At 32.1% G+C, this 16,785-nt stretch overlaps 2 protein-coding genes across 3 annotated transcripts in view; both read left to right on the plus strand.

The window, feature by feature from the left end:
• On the plus strand, nt 1-15,012 carry LOC148936579 (fatty acid synthase-like). Its single transcript, XM_089076456.1, has 18 exons — nt 1-199; nt 464-882; nt 1,333-1,623; nt 1,718-1,928; nt 2,013-2,173; nt 2,387-2,701; nt 2,832-3,331; nt 3,432-3,736; nt 3,814-4,218; nt 4,362-5,380; nt 5,465-5,709; nt 5,806-6,499; nt 6,609-7,440; nt 7,557-8,023; nt 8,114-8,368; nt 8,569-8,820; nt 8,928-9,797; nt 10,557-15,012. Exons 1-17 carry the CDS (start codon nt 16-18, stop codon nt 9,036-9,038), a joined length of 6,666 nt encoding a protein of 2,221 aa, XP_088932582.1. The 5' UTR covers nt 1-15; the 3' UTR covers nt 9,039-9,797; nt 10,557-15,012.
• LOC105424210 (fatty acid synthase-like) overlaps nt 9,657-16,785 on the plus strand; it is an 18,880-nt gene continuing 11,751 nt past the window's right edge. For both annotated transcript variants that reach the window (XM_089076443.1, XM_089076445.1), the window contains exon 1: nt 9,657-9,797. The gene's annotated coding sequence lies outside the window, so the exon portion shown is untranslated. The remainder of the gene's footprint in view (nt 9,798-16,785) is intronic.

The raw sequence follows: 16,785 nt of genomic DNA on the forward strand, positions 1-16,785 counted from the left end.
TCTGCAATAGCGAACATGATTTCATATCATTTAGATCTCAAAGGACCATCTTATACAATCGATACAGCCTGCAGTTCTAGTCTTCATGCCATGGCCGTCGGTTATCATTGTATCATGTCAGGCATTTGCGAAGATGCAATAATTGGGGCTGCAAATCTATGTTTCCATCCAATACTTAATCTGCAGTTCGCTCGTCTTGGTATTACTATTGAATTAATATTACTATTGAAGTTAATTAACATATTCGTAAAAGTTAAATATTATTTTTATTATTTATGATACAATTTAAACGGATTTAATAATTTTAATAGATATTTATAATATTCATATAATAAACATTCTTATCACAATTTGAAACTGATTACAGTTATCCACTTTTTATAAAGGCGATGATAATCTTTAATTTTCTGGAGGAATACTAATTAATTATGTATCCAGACATACATGTCATGTATAATTTTAGGTGTTTTGTCATCCGATGGTTACTGTAGACCTTTTGATGTTGCTGCAAACGGTTATTCACGTAGTGAAACAGTGGCTGTGGTATACCTTCAAAGAGCAAAAAATGCGAAAAGAATTTATGCCACATGTTCACATGTTAAAATAAACAATGATGGTTACAAAGAAGAAGGAATAACATATCCATCAACGCTTATGCAAAGCACTTTATTAACGGAATTTTATAATGAGTGCGGAGTACCGACATCTTGCTTAGATTACATTGAAGCACATGGTACTGGAACCAGAGCAGGTGATCCTCCGGAAATCAATGCTATATATAATGTTTTGTGCAAAAATAGAGAAAATCCATTGATGATTGGCTCCATAAAATCTAATCTTGGTCACGCTGAACCTGCCAGCGGTTTTTCTCAGATTGCTAAAGTAAGAAAATCAGTTATAGTTTTTAATTATTATTTTTAAATTCATTTTCCTTTATATATATATATATATAATATATATATATATATAATATATATATATATATATATATATATTATATATATATCCTATATATATATATATATATATAAAGGATATATATATATATATATATATATATGGATATATATATATATATATATATATATATGTATATAAAGAAACAAACAAAAATTTAAAATTTAAAATTTATTTTAAATCATAAAAATTATCCGACAAGCACTTTTATTGCTGTTAAATGCAAAAATTGAACAATTTCCTAAACTACAAATTATTATTAAATTTGAATATTGTTAAAATTGATATAGTAAAAGACATATCATAAGTTAATCATATATCTAATAAACCAAAATTTAAATATCAAAATTAATTCTTAGTTAAAAATTTTTAAAGGTAATAATAGCATTGGAAAGCGGTTTCGTTCCACCAAATATTAATTATACGTTACCACGGAATGATATAGATGCCTTAATAAATGGTACTGTTTGTGTTGTCCAAGAAGCAATTCCACTTAAAAATGGTTATATAGGTGTCAATTCTTTTGGTTTCGGAGGATCTAACGCTCATATGTTGTTAAAGTGGAATGACAAACAAAAACTTAATGGAGCATCGTATGATGACTTGCCAAGACTCGTAATATTATCTGGCCGTACTGAAGACTCAGTAAAGTTATTTTTAAACGACGTTAGTAAATATTGACATTGATAAGATTATAGATAATTACAAATAATATTACAAGATATCTTCCTTAATTATTTTATGAAATTTTTAATAATAGGTCATTAATCATCAAATGGATATAGAATATATTCGTTTATTACACGACATTTATGCAAGCAATATAGACGGTCATCCATGGAGAGGATACACCATATTGAAATTGAAAACTTTGCAAGAAAAGCCAGTAAAAGAAATTCAAAGTTACAAAAATATAAAAAGACCTATTTGGTATATATTTTCTTCTTTAGGCTCTCAATGGCCAGAGATGGGTAAATATTTAACGTAAATATATTTAACGTATATTTTATTGAAATGTCTTGATAATAAAACTTTTTAAATTAAAACTTTATCAGGTCGAAATTTATTGAAATTTTATGTCTTTGCTAAGGCAATACAAACATGCGATGTAATTCTAAAACCATATGATATAAGTATAACGGACATTTTAACAAAAAAAAATGAAAAGATATGCGGGAATGCGTTATATGCGTTTCTTGGAATCGTTGCTGTTCAGGTAAAGCATTTTAAAGTTGCATTTTAATATTAATTATGCTTTACTGATAAGTAATAAAATTAACGTAAAATGTTTCGTGTTATTTTGTCCTATTGTGCATTATAATTATTATTTTAAATTTTTCTTCAGTAGATTTCCTTTATTTTATATAATAACAAATGGTATTTTTAATATAAAAATTAATTATAAAATTATGTTTAAAAATATTTGCAGATTGGTTTAGTAGATTTCCTAACATCTTTAGGAATTACTCCGGATTACATGATTGGACATTCTGCTGGTGAACTCGGTTGCGCATACGCGGATAAATGTCTCACCATGGAACAAACTATACTATCAGCCTACTTTATTGGTATGGCGTGTACAGATAAAAAAATAATTCATAGTTCTATGGCAGTTATCAATCTTGATTATGAATGTCTTAAAAATATATGTCCAACGGATATTGAAATAATATGTCGCAATCAATATAATAATGTTGTGAGCGGGCCTAAAGAATCCATTCAAAAGTTCATGTTAAAATTAGAGGTAAGATTAATAAAATATAATAATCGGTAAATAAGTAAAAAATAAAATATTAAATCCTTTTAACAAATCAAATCACACATAAATTTTTCAAATATCATAATTTTTCGTATTAAATTTTTTCTTTTTACAGAATAATAATATTTATGTAAAAAAAATTTGTTGTAATGTACCGTATCATACCTCTTACATTTCTTTCGTGAAAAATCAGCTTTTGCTTAAGTTAAATGAAGTCATACCACAGCCAAAGAAACGAAGTTCAAAATGGATCAGTACTTCAGTACATCGCAGTAAATGGTCCACTTCAGCATCAAAACTGTCATCGGCGGAATATCACATAAATAGCATACTAAATACAGTTTTTTTTGAACAAACAATGCACCTAATTCAAAATAATGCTGTTACTATTGAAATTGGACCCGACAGCGTTCTGCAGAATATTTTAAATGAATCTTTACATCCAGAAGTAATAAATATCATGTTAACACAACGCACTAAACAAGATACAGAGGTAATTTTACGAGGAATTGGAAAACTCTATAACTGCGGCTTGCAGCCGCAAGTAGCTAATTTATACCCGTCAGTGGAATTTCCAGTTAGTCGAGGAACTCCTATGATCTCTCCATCAATCAGGTATAAAAGCTAGATGAAGCTATTTGTATAAAAAATGGCATAATAAAATAATATAATCATATGTTTGATAAAATAATATATAAGCATAATGTCGTATTAGATGGAATCATTCACAAGATTGGTTTATACCGATTTATGAAATACAAAAACATATGAAATCTCGAGAAAGATACGTCGAAATTTCGCTGAACGATGAAGATAATGATTATATGGCTGGTCATGTAATCGATGGGAGGAATTTGTTACCAGCGACGGGTTATCTTGTAATCGTTTGGCAAACTATCGGAATGATGAAAGGGCAAATATACACAAGTATACCAATAATATTTCACGATGTAAGATTCATCCGTGCGACTCACTTATCAAAAGATAATGTCGTCAAATTGACAATTTCGATTCATAAAGGTATATATGCAAATAATTTTAAATTAACATGATCATATAATGTGTTTAATTGTATTGTACATATAAAAATATTTTAGATGGAAAGTTTGAAATAACCGAAGAAAATAGCGTTATAGTAACAGGTATAGTGTACGAAACCCTGAATCCGGAACAGGACATGATTCCTACAAATTTATTACCCCAGAATAATGACGAAGAAGAACATATGACTAATCGAGATATTTACAAGGAGTTAAAACTACGCGGTTATCTATACAATGGCGGATTCCGTGGATTAAAGACGGCATCTATTTCAGGAAATAAAGGACATATTGCTTGGACAGGCAATTGGGTAACATTCATGGATACTATGCTACAAATGCAGATTATTGGATACAACACTAGAGATTTATATGTTCCAACAAGCATTCAAAAATTAATAATTAATCCTGTACTTCACACAAGTAAGCTACAACAGGACATAGCATCAGCAGAAGAAAAACGTAAATACCTCTTTATTGTCAAAAAAACTATTTTGTTTTTACGAATAATTATCAATTTCGTGTAAGACAATTATGTATACTACAAGTACAAAATTTGTCAAAGCATATTATCTTAACATATTATCTTAGATATGTTATTACAGAATTAGCGGTGCGAGTGTATAGAGAAATAGACACGATTATAGCTGGCGGAATAGAAATTCGAGGTCTCAATGCTACCCAGATTTCTCGTCGTAAACTGGTCCAAGACGCTGTAATCGAAAAACATATATTTGTAGCTCACCATGATTATGCTACGATTTCTTTAAATGAAGCAATACGGATAGCCGCACAACTTGCACTTGAAGATCATCAGATTATAAAAGTGAAAACTATCGAAGTAGTGGAAGATATCGATAGTATTACAGTAAATAATCTCTCATCTTCCTTTTTGCTTAAGGCTTTTGGCGATACGCCCATGATACAAGCAAATATTAATTTATTAACATCTCCAAGCCGCTTCAATCCGACAGATCTATCGTCAAATATTTTAATTGGAGATATAAACACGCGAACAGTAGACGACAAAGCTTTAATAGTTGCTGGTTTCAATCTTTTAACAAAAAAACAAATTTCATTAGAACGACTTTTGTCATTTTTGAGAGAAGGTGGTTATCTGCTCTCTCGCGAGAGATGCAATGTAATTGACTACGACAAATATCTGCAGCAATATAAATTAAATGTTATTCTCGAAAAACGCACTGATGAGGAAACAATTGTGCTTTTGAAAAAAAAAGTTCAAATAGGGAAAATAACTATCGTTTATATAAATAATGATGATTTTAATTGGCTGGAAGATCTAAAGTCGCTTGTAAGCAATGAAAGCAATATTGATAAAACTAGTAGAATTGTAATTGTAGGAGAAAATGATTTTGAGTGCGGTTTGTTGGGTTTTGTCAATTGCTTGAGAAAAGAGCCAGGTGGAGAAATTGTCAGAGGTGTGCTCATTCAAGATGAAAAAGCGCCCAAGTTTTCATTACAAAATTCCTTTTATTTACAACAATTACAAAAAGATATAGCCATTAATGTACTACGATCTAATAAGACCTGGGGATCGTACAGACATTTACGATTACCGCAAATAACAGCCGAACTTGTATCATCGGCTCATGTTTGCCAAAATGTACGTATAAACATATACATGCAAAAGTAACGGCACAATATAAAAAAGACTTTTATTGCTGAATTAATATTTAAATTTGTTTAGGTACGGGGTGATTTAAGTACATTTTGTTGGATAGAAAACAATCGATCTATCGATTTTTGTCAAGAGAACTTAGTACACGTGATCTATTCATCATTGAATTTTAGAGATGTGATGTTGGCCACTGGAAAATTAGCATTGCAACGGCTGAATTCCAAGGGACAACGTTTTTCACATATGCCTCTTGGAATGGAATATGTGGGGTATGATGCCAACGGCCAACGCGTAATGGGACTCCGTGATACTAAGTAACTGAACAGTATTTTTATTTACATATGTTTTTTCTAAACTATATTATTCAATTCTTTATATTCATATGAGAAATAAATAAAATGTTTTTCTAGTTGTATAGCAAATATTGTTCATAAAGATGAAGGTTTTTGTTGGAAAATACCTGATGCATGGACATTTGAAGAGGCAGCAACAGTGCCTTGCGTTTACAGCACAGTCTATTTTGCTTTGTACATTTGTGGGAAAATGAAAAAAGGGAATAAAATACTTATACATTCCGGAACCGGTGGAATTGGACAAGCGGCAATTAATCTCGCTCTTCATGAAGGATGCGAAGTATTCACTACCGTGGGCACAAGTGATAAACGTGACTTTATTAAAAGACTTTTCCCGACAATTCTCGATGAACACATTGGAAATTCTAGAGACACCAGTTTTGAACAAATGATAATGTGGCAAACACATGGTCGTGGAGTTGACATCGTGTTAAATTCTTTGGCGGAAGAAAAGCTAATCGCATCCGTTCGCTGTTTAGCGCGAAACGGTCGTTTCTTGGAGATTGGCAAGGTAGACATGGTTTCTAATAATCCTTTAAGCATGTCCGCGTTTCAAAAAGGTATTAGCTTTTATGGCGTTCTACTGGACAATATGTTTAATGGCAGTCACAAATATAAATTTTTATTATCCAATATGGTGAGTGAGGGTCTTAAGAATAGAGCTATTAAACCAATTCAAGCAAAAATTTTTCCGAAATCGGAGATTGAAGGGGCGTTTAGATATATGGCCAGTGGAAAACATATGGGAAAGGTAAGGTAATACTGAGTAATAACAAAAATATTTATTCATAAATGATATCTTCGTTAGATAGATAAAAGTAAAAATTACGTGACAATGTGTCTTTGTTACACTTTTGTAGATTATTATAAATATCCAGGAGCAAGATAAACCTTTAGATAAATCCGTTGTTGCATATCGCCGTTATCATTGTGTCAAAGACAAGAGTTATGTTATACTAGGAGGGCTAGGTGGATTCGGTTTGGAGTTAATCGATTGGTTGATATTCCGAGGCGCCAGAAACGTTGTAATCATCTCGCGAAATGGAATAAAAAATGGTTATCAGCGCATGAAAGTTAGATTATGGGAATCGTACGATGTAAACGTACAGGTCGTCAAAAATATCGATGTGAATGACCCAAAAGATTGCGAACATCTGTTAAAATCTGTGGAAAGAAAAGCACCAGTGGACGCAATATTCAATCTCGGTGTATTGCTAAAAGATGGCATTTTAAAAAATCAGACCACAGAGACTTTTGCGGAGTCTTTTCGATCGAAAGCTCGAGCGACACAAATGTTGGACAAACTTTCAAGAAAAATCTGTCCTAAATTGCGACATTTCGTAGTGTTCTCTTCTGTTTCTTGCGGCAGAGGAAACGCTGGACAAACTAATTATGGCATGGCTAATTCTATTATGGAGAGGATATGCGAGAAAAGGGTTCAAGAAGGATTACCCGGATTGGCGATTCAGTGGGGTGCCGTGGGTGATGTGGGTCTCGTTGCCGACATGCAGGAGGATGACAAAGAATTAATTATTGGTGGTACATTACAGCAAAAGGTATCGTGTTGTCTTGACGAGCTTGATAAATTTTTACTTCAAAACTGTCCAATTGTGAGCAGTATGGTTGTAGCTGAAAAGAAAATCGGATCTTCCGGAATTAACAACTTGGTAGACACCATTGCTAATATTTTAGGTAGTATATTCGTACAAATATATTGCACTTATTTATTGCACATAATTATTATATTTTTCACTAACTCGCGCAATATAGGTTATAGTAATTATAATATATTTTTTTTGCCATTGAAGATATAAAGGACATGAAAGTTGTTAGTCGAACTGCATCTCTCGCCGAACTCGGAATGGACTCTATGATGGCCATAGAAATCAAGCAAACTTTTGAACGGGAATTTGACATCTTCCTTACTGCGCAAGAGATACGAAATCTCACTTTTGCAAAACTCAGTAACCTATCCTATAGTGTGACTGATAATATAGAAGATAAGAAAGTAACCGATGCGGAAGTACCGAACGTTATGAAATTATTAGTTGGTATAGTGAAAGATGAAGATTTCGTTTCAGAGCCTTTTAGTCTTTTGACTAAAGGGAAGGATACTGCCACGCAAGTTTTTCTTGTACCAGGTATCGACGGATGTGGAACCGTATTTAACCATTTGGCACCAAGTATGAATTTTTCGACGACGACTTTACATTATAGCGTAAACGATATAAACGCCGTAAATGTTATATCAAATACGGTAGATCGTCTCGCAAAAGTAATTGTATTATTTGTCTTCTATTTTTTTTTACATTAGAATATTTTTATTAAACAGGTTTAAAGACTTAATTTTATCTGTTACTTTTAGCACGTATTATCAAAATTGAGAAAGGAAAAAAATTTTGTAATAGTTGGATATTCTTTCGGATCTATTGTCGCAATTGAGCTAACAAGAAAATTGGAGGCTGTGAATTTTAAGGGTCGATTAATTCTTATTGATGGCGCTCCCGAACAATTACGAATAATGTACAGAGATTTTACGTCAAACTCGGATGAAATAGATCTTCAAACCGTTGTTTTGTCTCATATTATGAAAATTTACACAGGACGAATTAGTGATAAGGTATTCTGCATGTCTTTATTTTAATTTACATTGAAGTTTATTTGCACTATATTTTTTGAATTTTTTTAAATTTTTTAAATGAGAATTACGATTAGTAGTTTTGTTATTTTGAGTTTTATAATTCTATTTTTGACCTACTTTTTTATTTTAATAAAATTTGTTTGTATAAATTAAACAAAGAATTAAATATAATGTGATAGATTCTAAAGGAATTGAAGGAATGTGAGTATTGGGAAGAAAAGTTTAACGTTTTTGCGAAACACTTCTTAGCAGTAAATACATCACTCTCACCTACAAATTTAAAAACATTGTGCACAACTGTTTATAAACATTCATCAGCTATTAGGCAATATCAATTTTCCATGATGCCAGTTATTAAATCTCCTATAATATTACTGAAACCTACAATATCACATATAACTGTGATCGAGGAGAATTACGGTTTGCACAAGGTAATTCCGAGAAATTTTCTTTATTAATCTATTTTTGATAAATAAAAATTTATTAATTTATGTTTGCTAAATAAAAGTTTTATATTAATAAAATGTTATTATTTTAGATAACTGAAGGTACGGTTAAAATACATTATATCGATGGTAATCACCTGACAATTTTGCAAAATAAAACAGTGTCAGCTGCAATTAATGGAGAGCCACCATTTACAGTTTAATATTTTATTATATTTATATGATTTATATTTTAATCAAATAAGATAGATAAATCTTTCTTTCTGTATAAATTTGTTGTAATAACGTTAATGATAGCAGTAATAATAATTATAATATAATAACATAATTGTATGTAAAAACTTCCAAAATCAAACAAAGAATTTTTCCAATATAAAATTGGAATATTGTGAGGAATGTAGTTTAAAGCGTCTGTCGCTAGGTGGGGTGGTACGAATGCTGGAATACGTATGGTGTGGCGTACGAAGATTTTTTTTGTAGAGCACGTTATAATAAATAAATATCAAAGTTTACAGTGGCATCCGCGGATTGTTTGTTCTTTTAAACATCTCTCTTAGTGCCCTAATCCTAACAGGTTATGGGCCCAGGATAAAAAGATAAAAGGAGAATAACAAATATAAAGAGTGCCAGAGTTAACCTCAAAAAAAAAAAAAAAAACACGCATTCGAAGATGAGTCTAATCGGCAACAAATAGATAAACTTGATGAAGGCAATTATGAGTCATGGAAACTTCAGATGAAGAGTATACATGTAATGATACATGTAATGATTTATGGGAATATACAAATGATGCTTACTTAAAACCCGAAGAAGATGCAGAACAATGGATCGCAAAGGCCCTCGCACTTATCATCCTAAGCCTGAAGAAAAATCAATTGCAACACGTCAAAAGGACTTTTACGTCTAAAGAAGCATGGGACGGCATAAGGAATGTTCATGAATCAAAGGGATCCGTAAGAAAGGTAGCACTATAAACAATCACTATAAAATTACCTTTTTAAAAAAAGGTAAAAAAAGGGTATTTAGTGAACGCTTGAAAAAAAAAGAAACTGTTGTTAACCAAGTTAAAAAATAGAATCTAATTGACAATATCTTTTATTTTCTTTTTACTCCAACCCATGAGATAGTAGTTTTAATTCTTTAAAAAAAATTATGTTACGAAATTGCCATATCTAATGCAATTCTAGTTGTGATTAAACGAAAAAATAAAATCTAAGTGCTAGTATTTTTGTGATCTTTGTATTCATTGAAGAGCCTACCTACTCTAACTCAAATGGTACTAGTTTTTATTAAAAAACAAAAATCTCGTTCTTTTGTTCTTTATCCTATTCACTTTTATGCGTATTATAGAAAAAAATCTCAAGTATAAAAATGTTGAGACGCGCTTATCGATTATAAAGTTGCGTTATTTATGACTCTCTAGGTCTATAAAACATGAAAATAAGAAAATGAAAAGTGACCTTGAAAATATTTTTGGAATTTCAAAATTATACCTATGCCAAAATCTTAGTTTTAAATAAACATGTATAAATCCTGAATTTGAAGTCCGTACGATTAAAAATAAAAATTTTCAAAATAGCGACAAATAAATTTTAAAGGAAAAGTTGCGAAAGAGGTGCCAGAATATGCGAAAAAGTTGTGAAAAAGTTGCAGAATAATTGCGGAATGGTTGTGGAAAAGTTGCGTAAGAAGTGCAAATATATGTGGAAAAATTGTAAAAGTGTTGCAGAATGATCGCGGAATGATTGCGGAAATATGCGGGAAAGTTGCGAAACGAATGCGAAGATATCCGGAAAGGTTACAGGAAGAGAGAAAATATGCAGAGAGACTGCGGAATGACCGTAAAATTATATCGACCCTGCGGATAAATCAGGCCGATAAGTTAGGATCACTGCAGGACTGCGCGAATATTGATTCGCTATTTGTTAATAGATCTTATAATCTGCTAAGTCGATAAGATTAATAGTGACATCTCGCGACAGACATTGCAGCCGTACAAAGACGACGACGATAATAATGACAACGTTTCTTAAAGTAAAAATTTTCAAATCGGACTTTGCGTAGCAATATCTCCGCTCGTAGAGCACGTAGCAGGAAAATAAAAATACTTTTATTATGCAAGTCGAATTCAAGCTATCGATCAAGCCTACTTAGAACTGATCAATTTAGCCGTTATTGAGATTCGATAATGCTCGCATCTCGCCGACTCGCGTAAAGTCACACTGTGTTCTCGGTTGACTTGACATCCGAGACACTATACGTGTTTCCTGATCTTTAGAATGAAGAAAGAGCACCTGGTGAATCGATGTTTAAATATATAAGTAATTTTGAACTTAAAACCGAACAATTAAGAGAGGCCGGAATTGAATTTCCTGAAGAATCGCTGGCAATTATGTTATTAAATTTCTTGCCTCCTGAATATGAAAACTTCTATGTCGCCATAGAATCTAGGGACGAGATACCAAGATTTGAGATACTAAAAATATAGTTGATAGAGGAAGAAACAAGAAGAGAAGATGAGGAGGGATATAAAGGAAATGCTTTGATAGTAAAATAGAAAAAGGAAGCCCCTGGCGTAAGTAAATGACGAAGTTATTTTAAGGACACGCATACAAAATCAAGATTAATCAAATTTCCTGGAAACTGTCATATATGCAATAAATATGGACATCGTGCAGCAGAATGTCGAAATAAAGGAAAGAAACGTAATCCAAGTTCAACAGAGGACTGCAATAACTGCAACAGCTATGAATGTACAATCAGAAAAGGACACATGATGTCTAGATAGTGGTGCAACAATGCACATGTGCTGTGACAGAAACCGATTTAATGCAATGGACAAATCAAAACAAAGTAAAATATATACTGCTACAAAAGATTCAATCAATTTATTAGGAAAGAGACAAGTTAAAATTAAAGTGCGATCACAGAGTGAAGAGACAAATTATATAAATTTAAAAGAAGTGATTTGGCTATCTGGATTTAGGAATAATCTTTTATCCGTGTCGAGCATTACAGACAATGGTTAAAATGTGAATTTTATAAAAACTCTGCCATAATAAAACGCAGAGACGGCACCGTAGCACTTACTGCGAAAAAGCAAAATGGATTATATATCATAAAGGAAACAGATAGGACAACAGCTATGTATGCAACGAATGAAGAAGATAAAATCACGAGATGGCACCAAAAATTTGGTCACTTAAATTTCACTTAAGTGATATAAGGAAGTTATTAAACAAAAATATGGTAGATGGAATGAATGGGGATAATATGAAGGTAATCCCAAAATGTGATGTTTGTGACAGAAGCAAGATACACAAAAAACCTTATCATACTTCAACGTCTAGAGAAAAGGACATATTAGGACTGGTTCATACAGATATATGCGGGCCAATGAGCGAACCATCGTTAGGGGGAGCTCGATACTTTGCGACCTTCGTGGACGATAAGAGTAGACATGTGGAAATAACATTCTTCAAAAAAAAAGTCTGAGATCCTTGAGTCATTTAAGACATATAAAGCTCGAAGCAAACTGGAAAGGTTATAAAGAAACTGCGAAGCGATAATTAGGCGAAGGAGTATTTGTCAAATGAATTCACTCAGTTCCTCAATAAAGAAGAGAAAAAGTTGTCGGTACAATACTCACCTCAACAAAACGGCGTAGCTGAATGTGTAAATCGGACCTTAATAGAGATGGCCAGAACAATGTTAATTCAATCACTTACTACTGAGCTATGGACAGAGGCAATTAACACTGTGACATAAGAAGTCGCTGCCCAAGTCATTAGAAAATAGTACGCCGAATGGACCAGCAAAAAGCCATACATAGGCTATTTCAGAATTTTTGGAAGTAAGGTAATAGTATTAGACAAAAAGGCCAGATTTAATAAATTTGCATCTCGAGGAAAAAAGTATGTGCTCGTTGGGTATTCTGAGGAATCTAAGGCATATCAGCTTTGGGAAAAAGGAACGAAACGAGTAATCAAAAGTAGAGATGTTTGATTTTACGAAGAAATAAAAACGAAATCGGAGGATTTTGGCGGTTTAGTAATCCCAACAAGATCATTTGTTGAAGATGTGAATCATGACCAGAAAATCAACGAAAATATTAAAAGAATAGAAGAGGATGATGAAGAGCAAGAGGTACAAATGGATGGTGACCCGAAGATTTCTTGTCGGACGAAATCGAAGAAAATGAAATACCATCATCAAAGAGGCAGAGAAAGAGATCAGCAATTCTAAGAACAGGAAAGCAAGGAAGACCAAAAAGGGTATATTATTTTGCAGGCAATGTACACGAAGAACAATATTTGGAACCAATGTAAGAGAAGCTATGATCAGCGATGAAAGATCAAAATGACTAGATGCCATAAAAGCCGAATACAATTCGCTGACAGAAAATAATACATGGGAGCTAGTGAATAAACCGGATAATGCAAACATACTCACGAATAGATAGGTTTTTAAGATGAAAAGAAATCAAGATGGCTCAACAAGTTTAAGTCTAGATTAATCGCACGAGGAAATGAACAGATAAAAGGGATCGACTATGAAGAAGTTTTTGCACCAGTGGCGCGGAGTGAAACGATTCGCATATTGTTGGCAAGCGCAGTAATGAATAAGATGCACGTACATCAAATGGACGTTGTCACTGCATATGTTCAAGGAGAGTTGTCAGAAATAATTTACATGAGACAGCCCGAAATATTCGAAAAATCCGGTGAAGAAGGTAAAGTTTGCAAGCAATAAACCACTGTATGTTGAAACAAGCAGATAAAGAATGATATAAAACAATTAACAACTATTTAACTAGCATTGGATTGAAGAGAACACCTGTAAATCCATGTGTGTACACGGATGCGACAAAGAAAACAGATTAGTATTAACAACTAACAGATAGTATTAGTAATATATGTAATAGATGACATTTTACTAGCATCAAGGGATCTGCAAGAAATAGAAAATGTAAAACAGTTATTGAAAAATAAGTTTAAGATTAACCTAGGTAAAGTAAAAGATATTCTGGGCATACATGTTGATAGAAAGGGCAGCACAGGAAGAATAAAGTTAACCCAGCAAAAGTATATAAAGGAAACATTAAGAAGATTTAACATGGAAGACTGCAAGACAGTCAGTACGCCCTTGGTATCGAATGAAAAACTTATGGTAACTAAAGAAAAACTTGATGAGATAGCTAAAACGCCGTATAAAGAATTAATAGGAGCCCTGATATACCTTTCTAACACCACGCGATCAGATATATCATTTGCGGCAAATGCTCGGAGTCATTTTAACGAAAATCCATCCACTCGTCACTGGAAGACAGCGAAACACGTTTTACGATATCTCAGAGGAACAACAAATTATGGCATAACTTACATCGCAGAAAATGATACTGATGTCAAAATATATGTCGACTCGGACTAGGCAGGAGATGAAAATGATCGAAGATCTCGAATAGGATATGTATATATATATATATATATAGGATTATGCTGGCTGAAAGACCCATAAGTTGGCAATCGAAAAAGCAACGATCCGTAGCTCTGTCAATTATGGAGGCAGAAATACATGACGATGTCGGAAGCAGCCAAAGAAGCGATATATACAAGGAAGCTATTAGAATATTTGAACTTGAGTGATTTAGTATATGATAAAACTGTAATATGTTGTGACAATCAAAGCGCAATATAACTTAATAAAAACAATACTTATCATGGACGAAGTAAATACATTGATATATTCGTTATCATTTTACGCATGAGGTATTAGAGCGTGGAGAAATAGATATATAGTACGTTAGTACGAATGATATGTTGGCAGATATATTAACAAAGTCGCTATCAAAAAATAAGCACCAGAAATGCATAGAAATGTTAAATTTAGGAGACTAATATAAAATTAAGTATCGCGTTAATCATATTAAAGTTGTATTATTTATCTCGAATTTATACGGAATACGATTCCATTTAATTTGAATCCAAGTTAAGATATCAATGTAGTTATTAAATCAGAATAAAAATATTGCAGGCACTTTGAAAGGGGGAGTGTGAGGAATGTAGTTCAAAGCGCCTGTTGCTAGCTGGGATGGTACAAATGCTAGAATATGTATGATGTGGCGTACGAAGATTTTGTAGAGCACATTATAATAAATAAATATCAAAGTTTATAGTGCGCGGGTCGTTTATTCTCTTAAACACCTCTCGTAATGCCCTAATCCTACCAACTATATTATTTTTACTTATTTTATATAAAATATATTTCATTTGATGAATTATATTATATATGAAACAAGTGAAGATAATGTAGTAAATATTTTTCAAATTTTATACTGAAAAAGCTCTTTCTGTATTAGAAATTTTTTAGATATCATTTCTTAATATTTTTTTGTATAAAATGATAAATAATTCAATTGATGTAAAGCAATTACATAGTTGCTGTAAAGATAATTTTGTGATATAATATGCAATTACATATTTCTTTCAAAAAACAATTATATATTTTTGTATATCAATTAATTTATCTGATTATTCGATGTAAAATATAATAATATTAAAATATCGTTATAAAAATAAGCAATTTACGAAATATTGTATTTATGTCAAAATTTGTTAAAATAAAATACAGTATTTGGTAAATTATTTATTTACATCCATATATATTTGTGTGTGTGTGTGTGTGTGTGTGTGTGTGTGTGTGTGTGTGTGTGTGTGTGTGTGTGTGTGTGTGTGTGTGTGTGTGTGTGTGTGTGTGTGTGTGTGTGTGTGTGTGTGTGTGTGTGTGTGTCAGGGATCCGGACCGGACCAAACCGAAACTGATAACCGGATCGTAACCGTTATTTTAATCGGACCGAAACTGAAAACCGAACTGAAATATTGAGCAGGCTGATGGATCGGAACCGTAACTGGACCGAAAATTTTTTTTCCGGTTTTTTTCGGTTCGATTTTCGGTTCAGTTTTCGGTTCGGGTTTGCTAAATATTTTAATAAGGATCTACAGTAAAGTTGCAAAGTCGTAATAGCGGTCATAACATACTCGCGATAGTCAATCAAAGCATTCTGATTGGCTGTTGTGATTAATATTACGATCGCTATTGCGACTTTGCGATCTATTGTAAACCCCGCCTAACAATTATTTATTTGGAGGAATTGGAAAATCGCTAATGGCAACTCATTAAATTGTTCGAAGCCCAAATACCCATATGTATATGGCAATGCGGAAATTTCCGCGCTCCTGCACTTGAAATTAGAAACAAAGTAATACACTTTTATTCTATAAATCTATAGTTCCTTAATCCGCGCTATAGAATATTCCAGATAAATATAATAAGAATAAATTGTCCATTTACAAGTTTCAAGAAGAAACTTCCAATGATTTATTGTGATTAACTTTTTCTTCAATAAACACGACTTTTTATAATATGCGATTTATTACTTGTATTTTTTTTATGCAATTAAATTTTACAACAGATAATTATACATCCATAACCGTAACTGAAACCGAAATTCAATGGTTATGATCATCATTATCAGTAAAAGGACAAAACCGAAAATTTGATATACTTCGGACTGTAACCATAAACGGACCGAAATAAAATTTCGGTCCCCATATATATATATAAATATATATATGGTCGGCGCGGCCTACTTAATCTTTGACGACTTCACGTACTGTATTGTTTAAAATATAATACAAATTAATAAAATAAGTATTGTTTTCATCCTTTACGTAACGATTCAATAAAAAAATTGTCTAATTTCGTAGCATTAGCTGAAAATAAAAATAAATGTAAATTATATAGTGAACTGAGTATGCTATTATTTTAATTATTTCTTTGTCATATGTGCAATTGCATATGACAATAAAAAAAAATACTGAATTTAACGAATACTTATTAATTATGTGAGAAGATAATCACGAAAAGTCAAAAAATTGATTTTTTCATAAT

Source organism: Pogonomyrmex barbatus, unplaced genomic scaffold (assembly GCF_055798465.1).
Source record: "Pogonomyrmex barbatus isolate J1 unplaced genomic scaffold, ASM5579846v1 scaffold2, whole genome shotgun sequence".
NCBI classification, from domain to species: Eukaryota; Metazoa; Arthropoda; class Insecta; order Hymenoptera; family Formicidae; genus Pogonomyrmex; species Pogonomyrmex barbatus.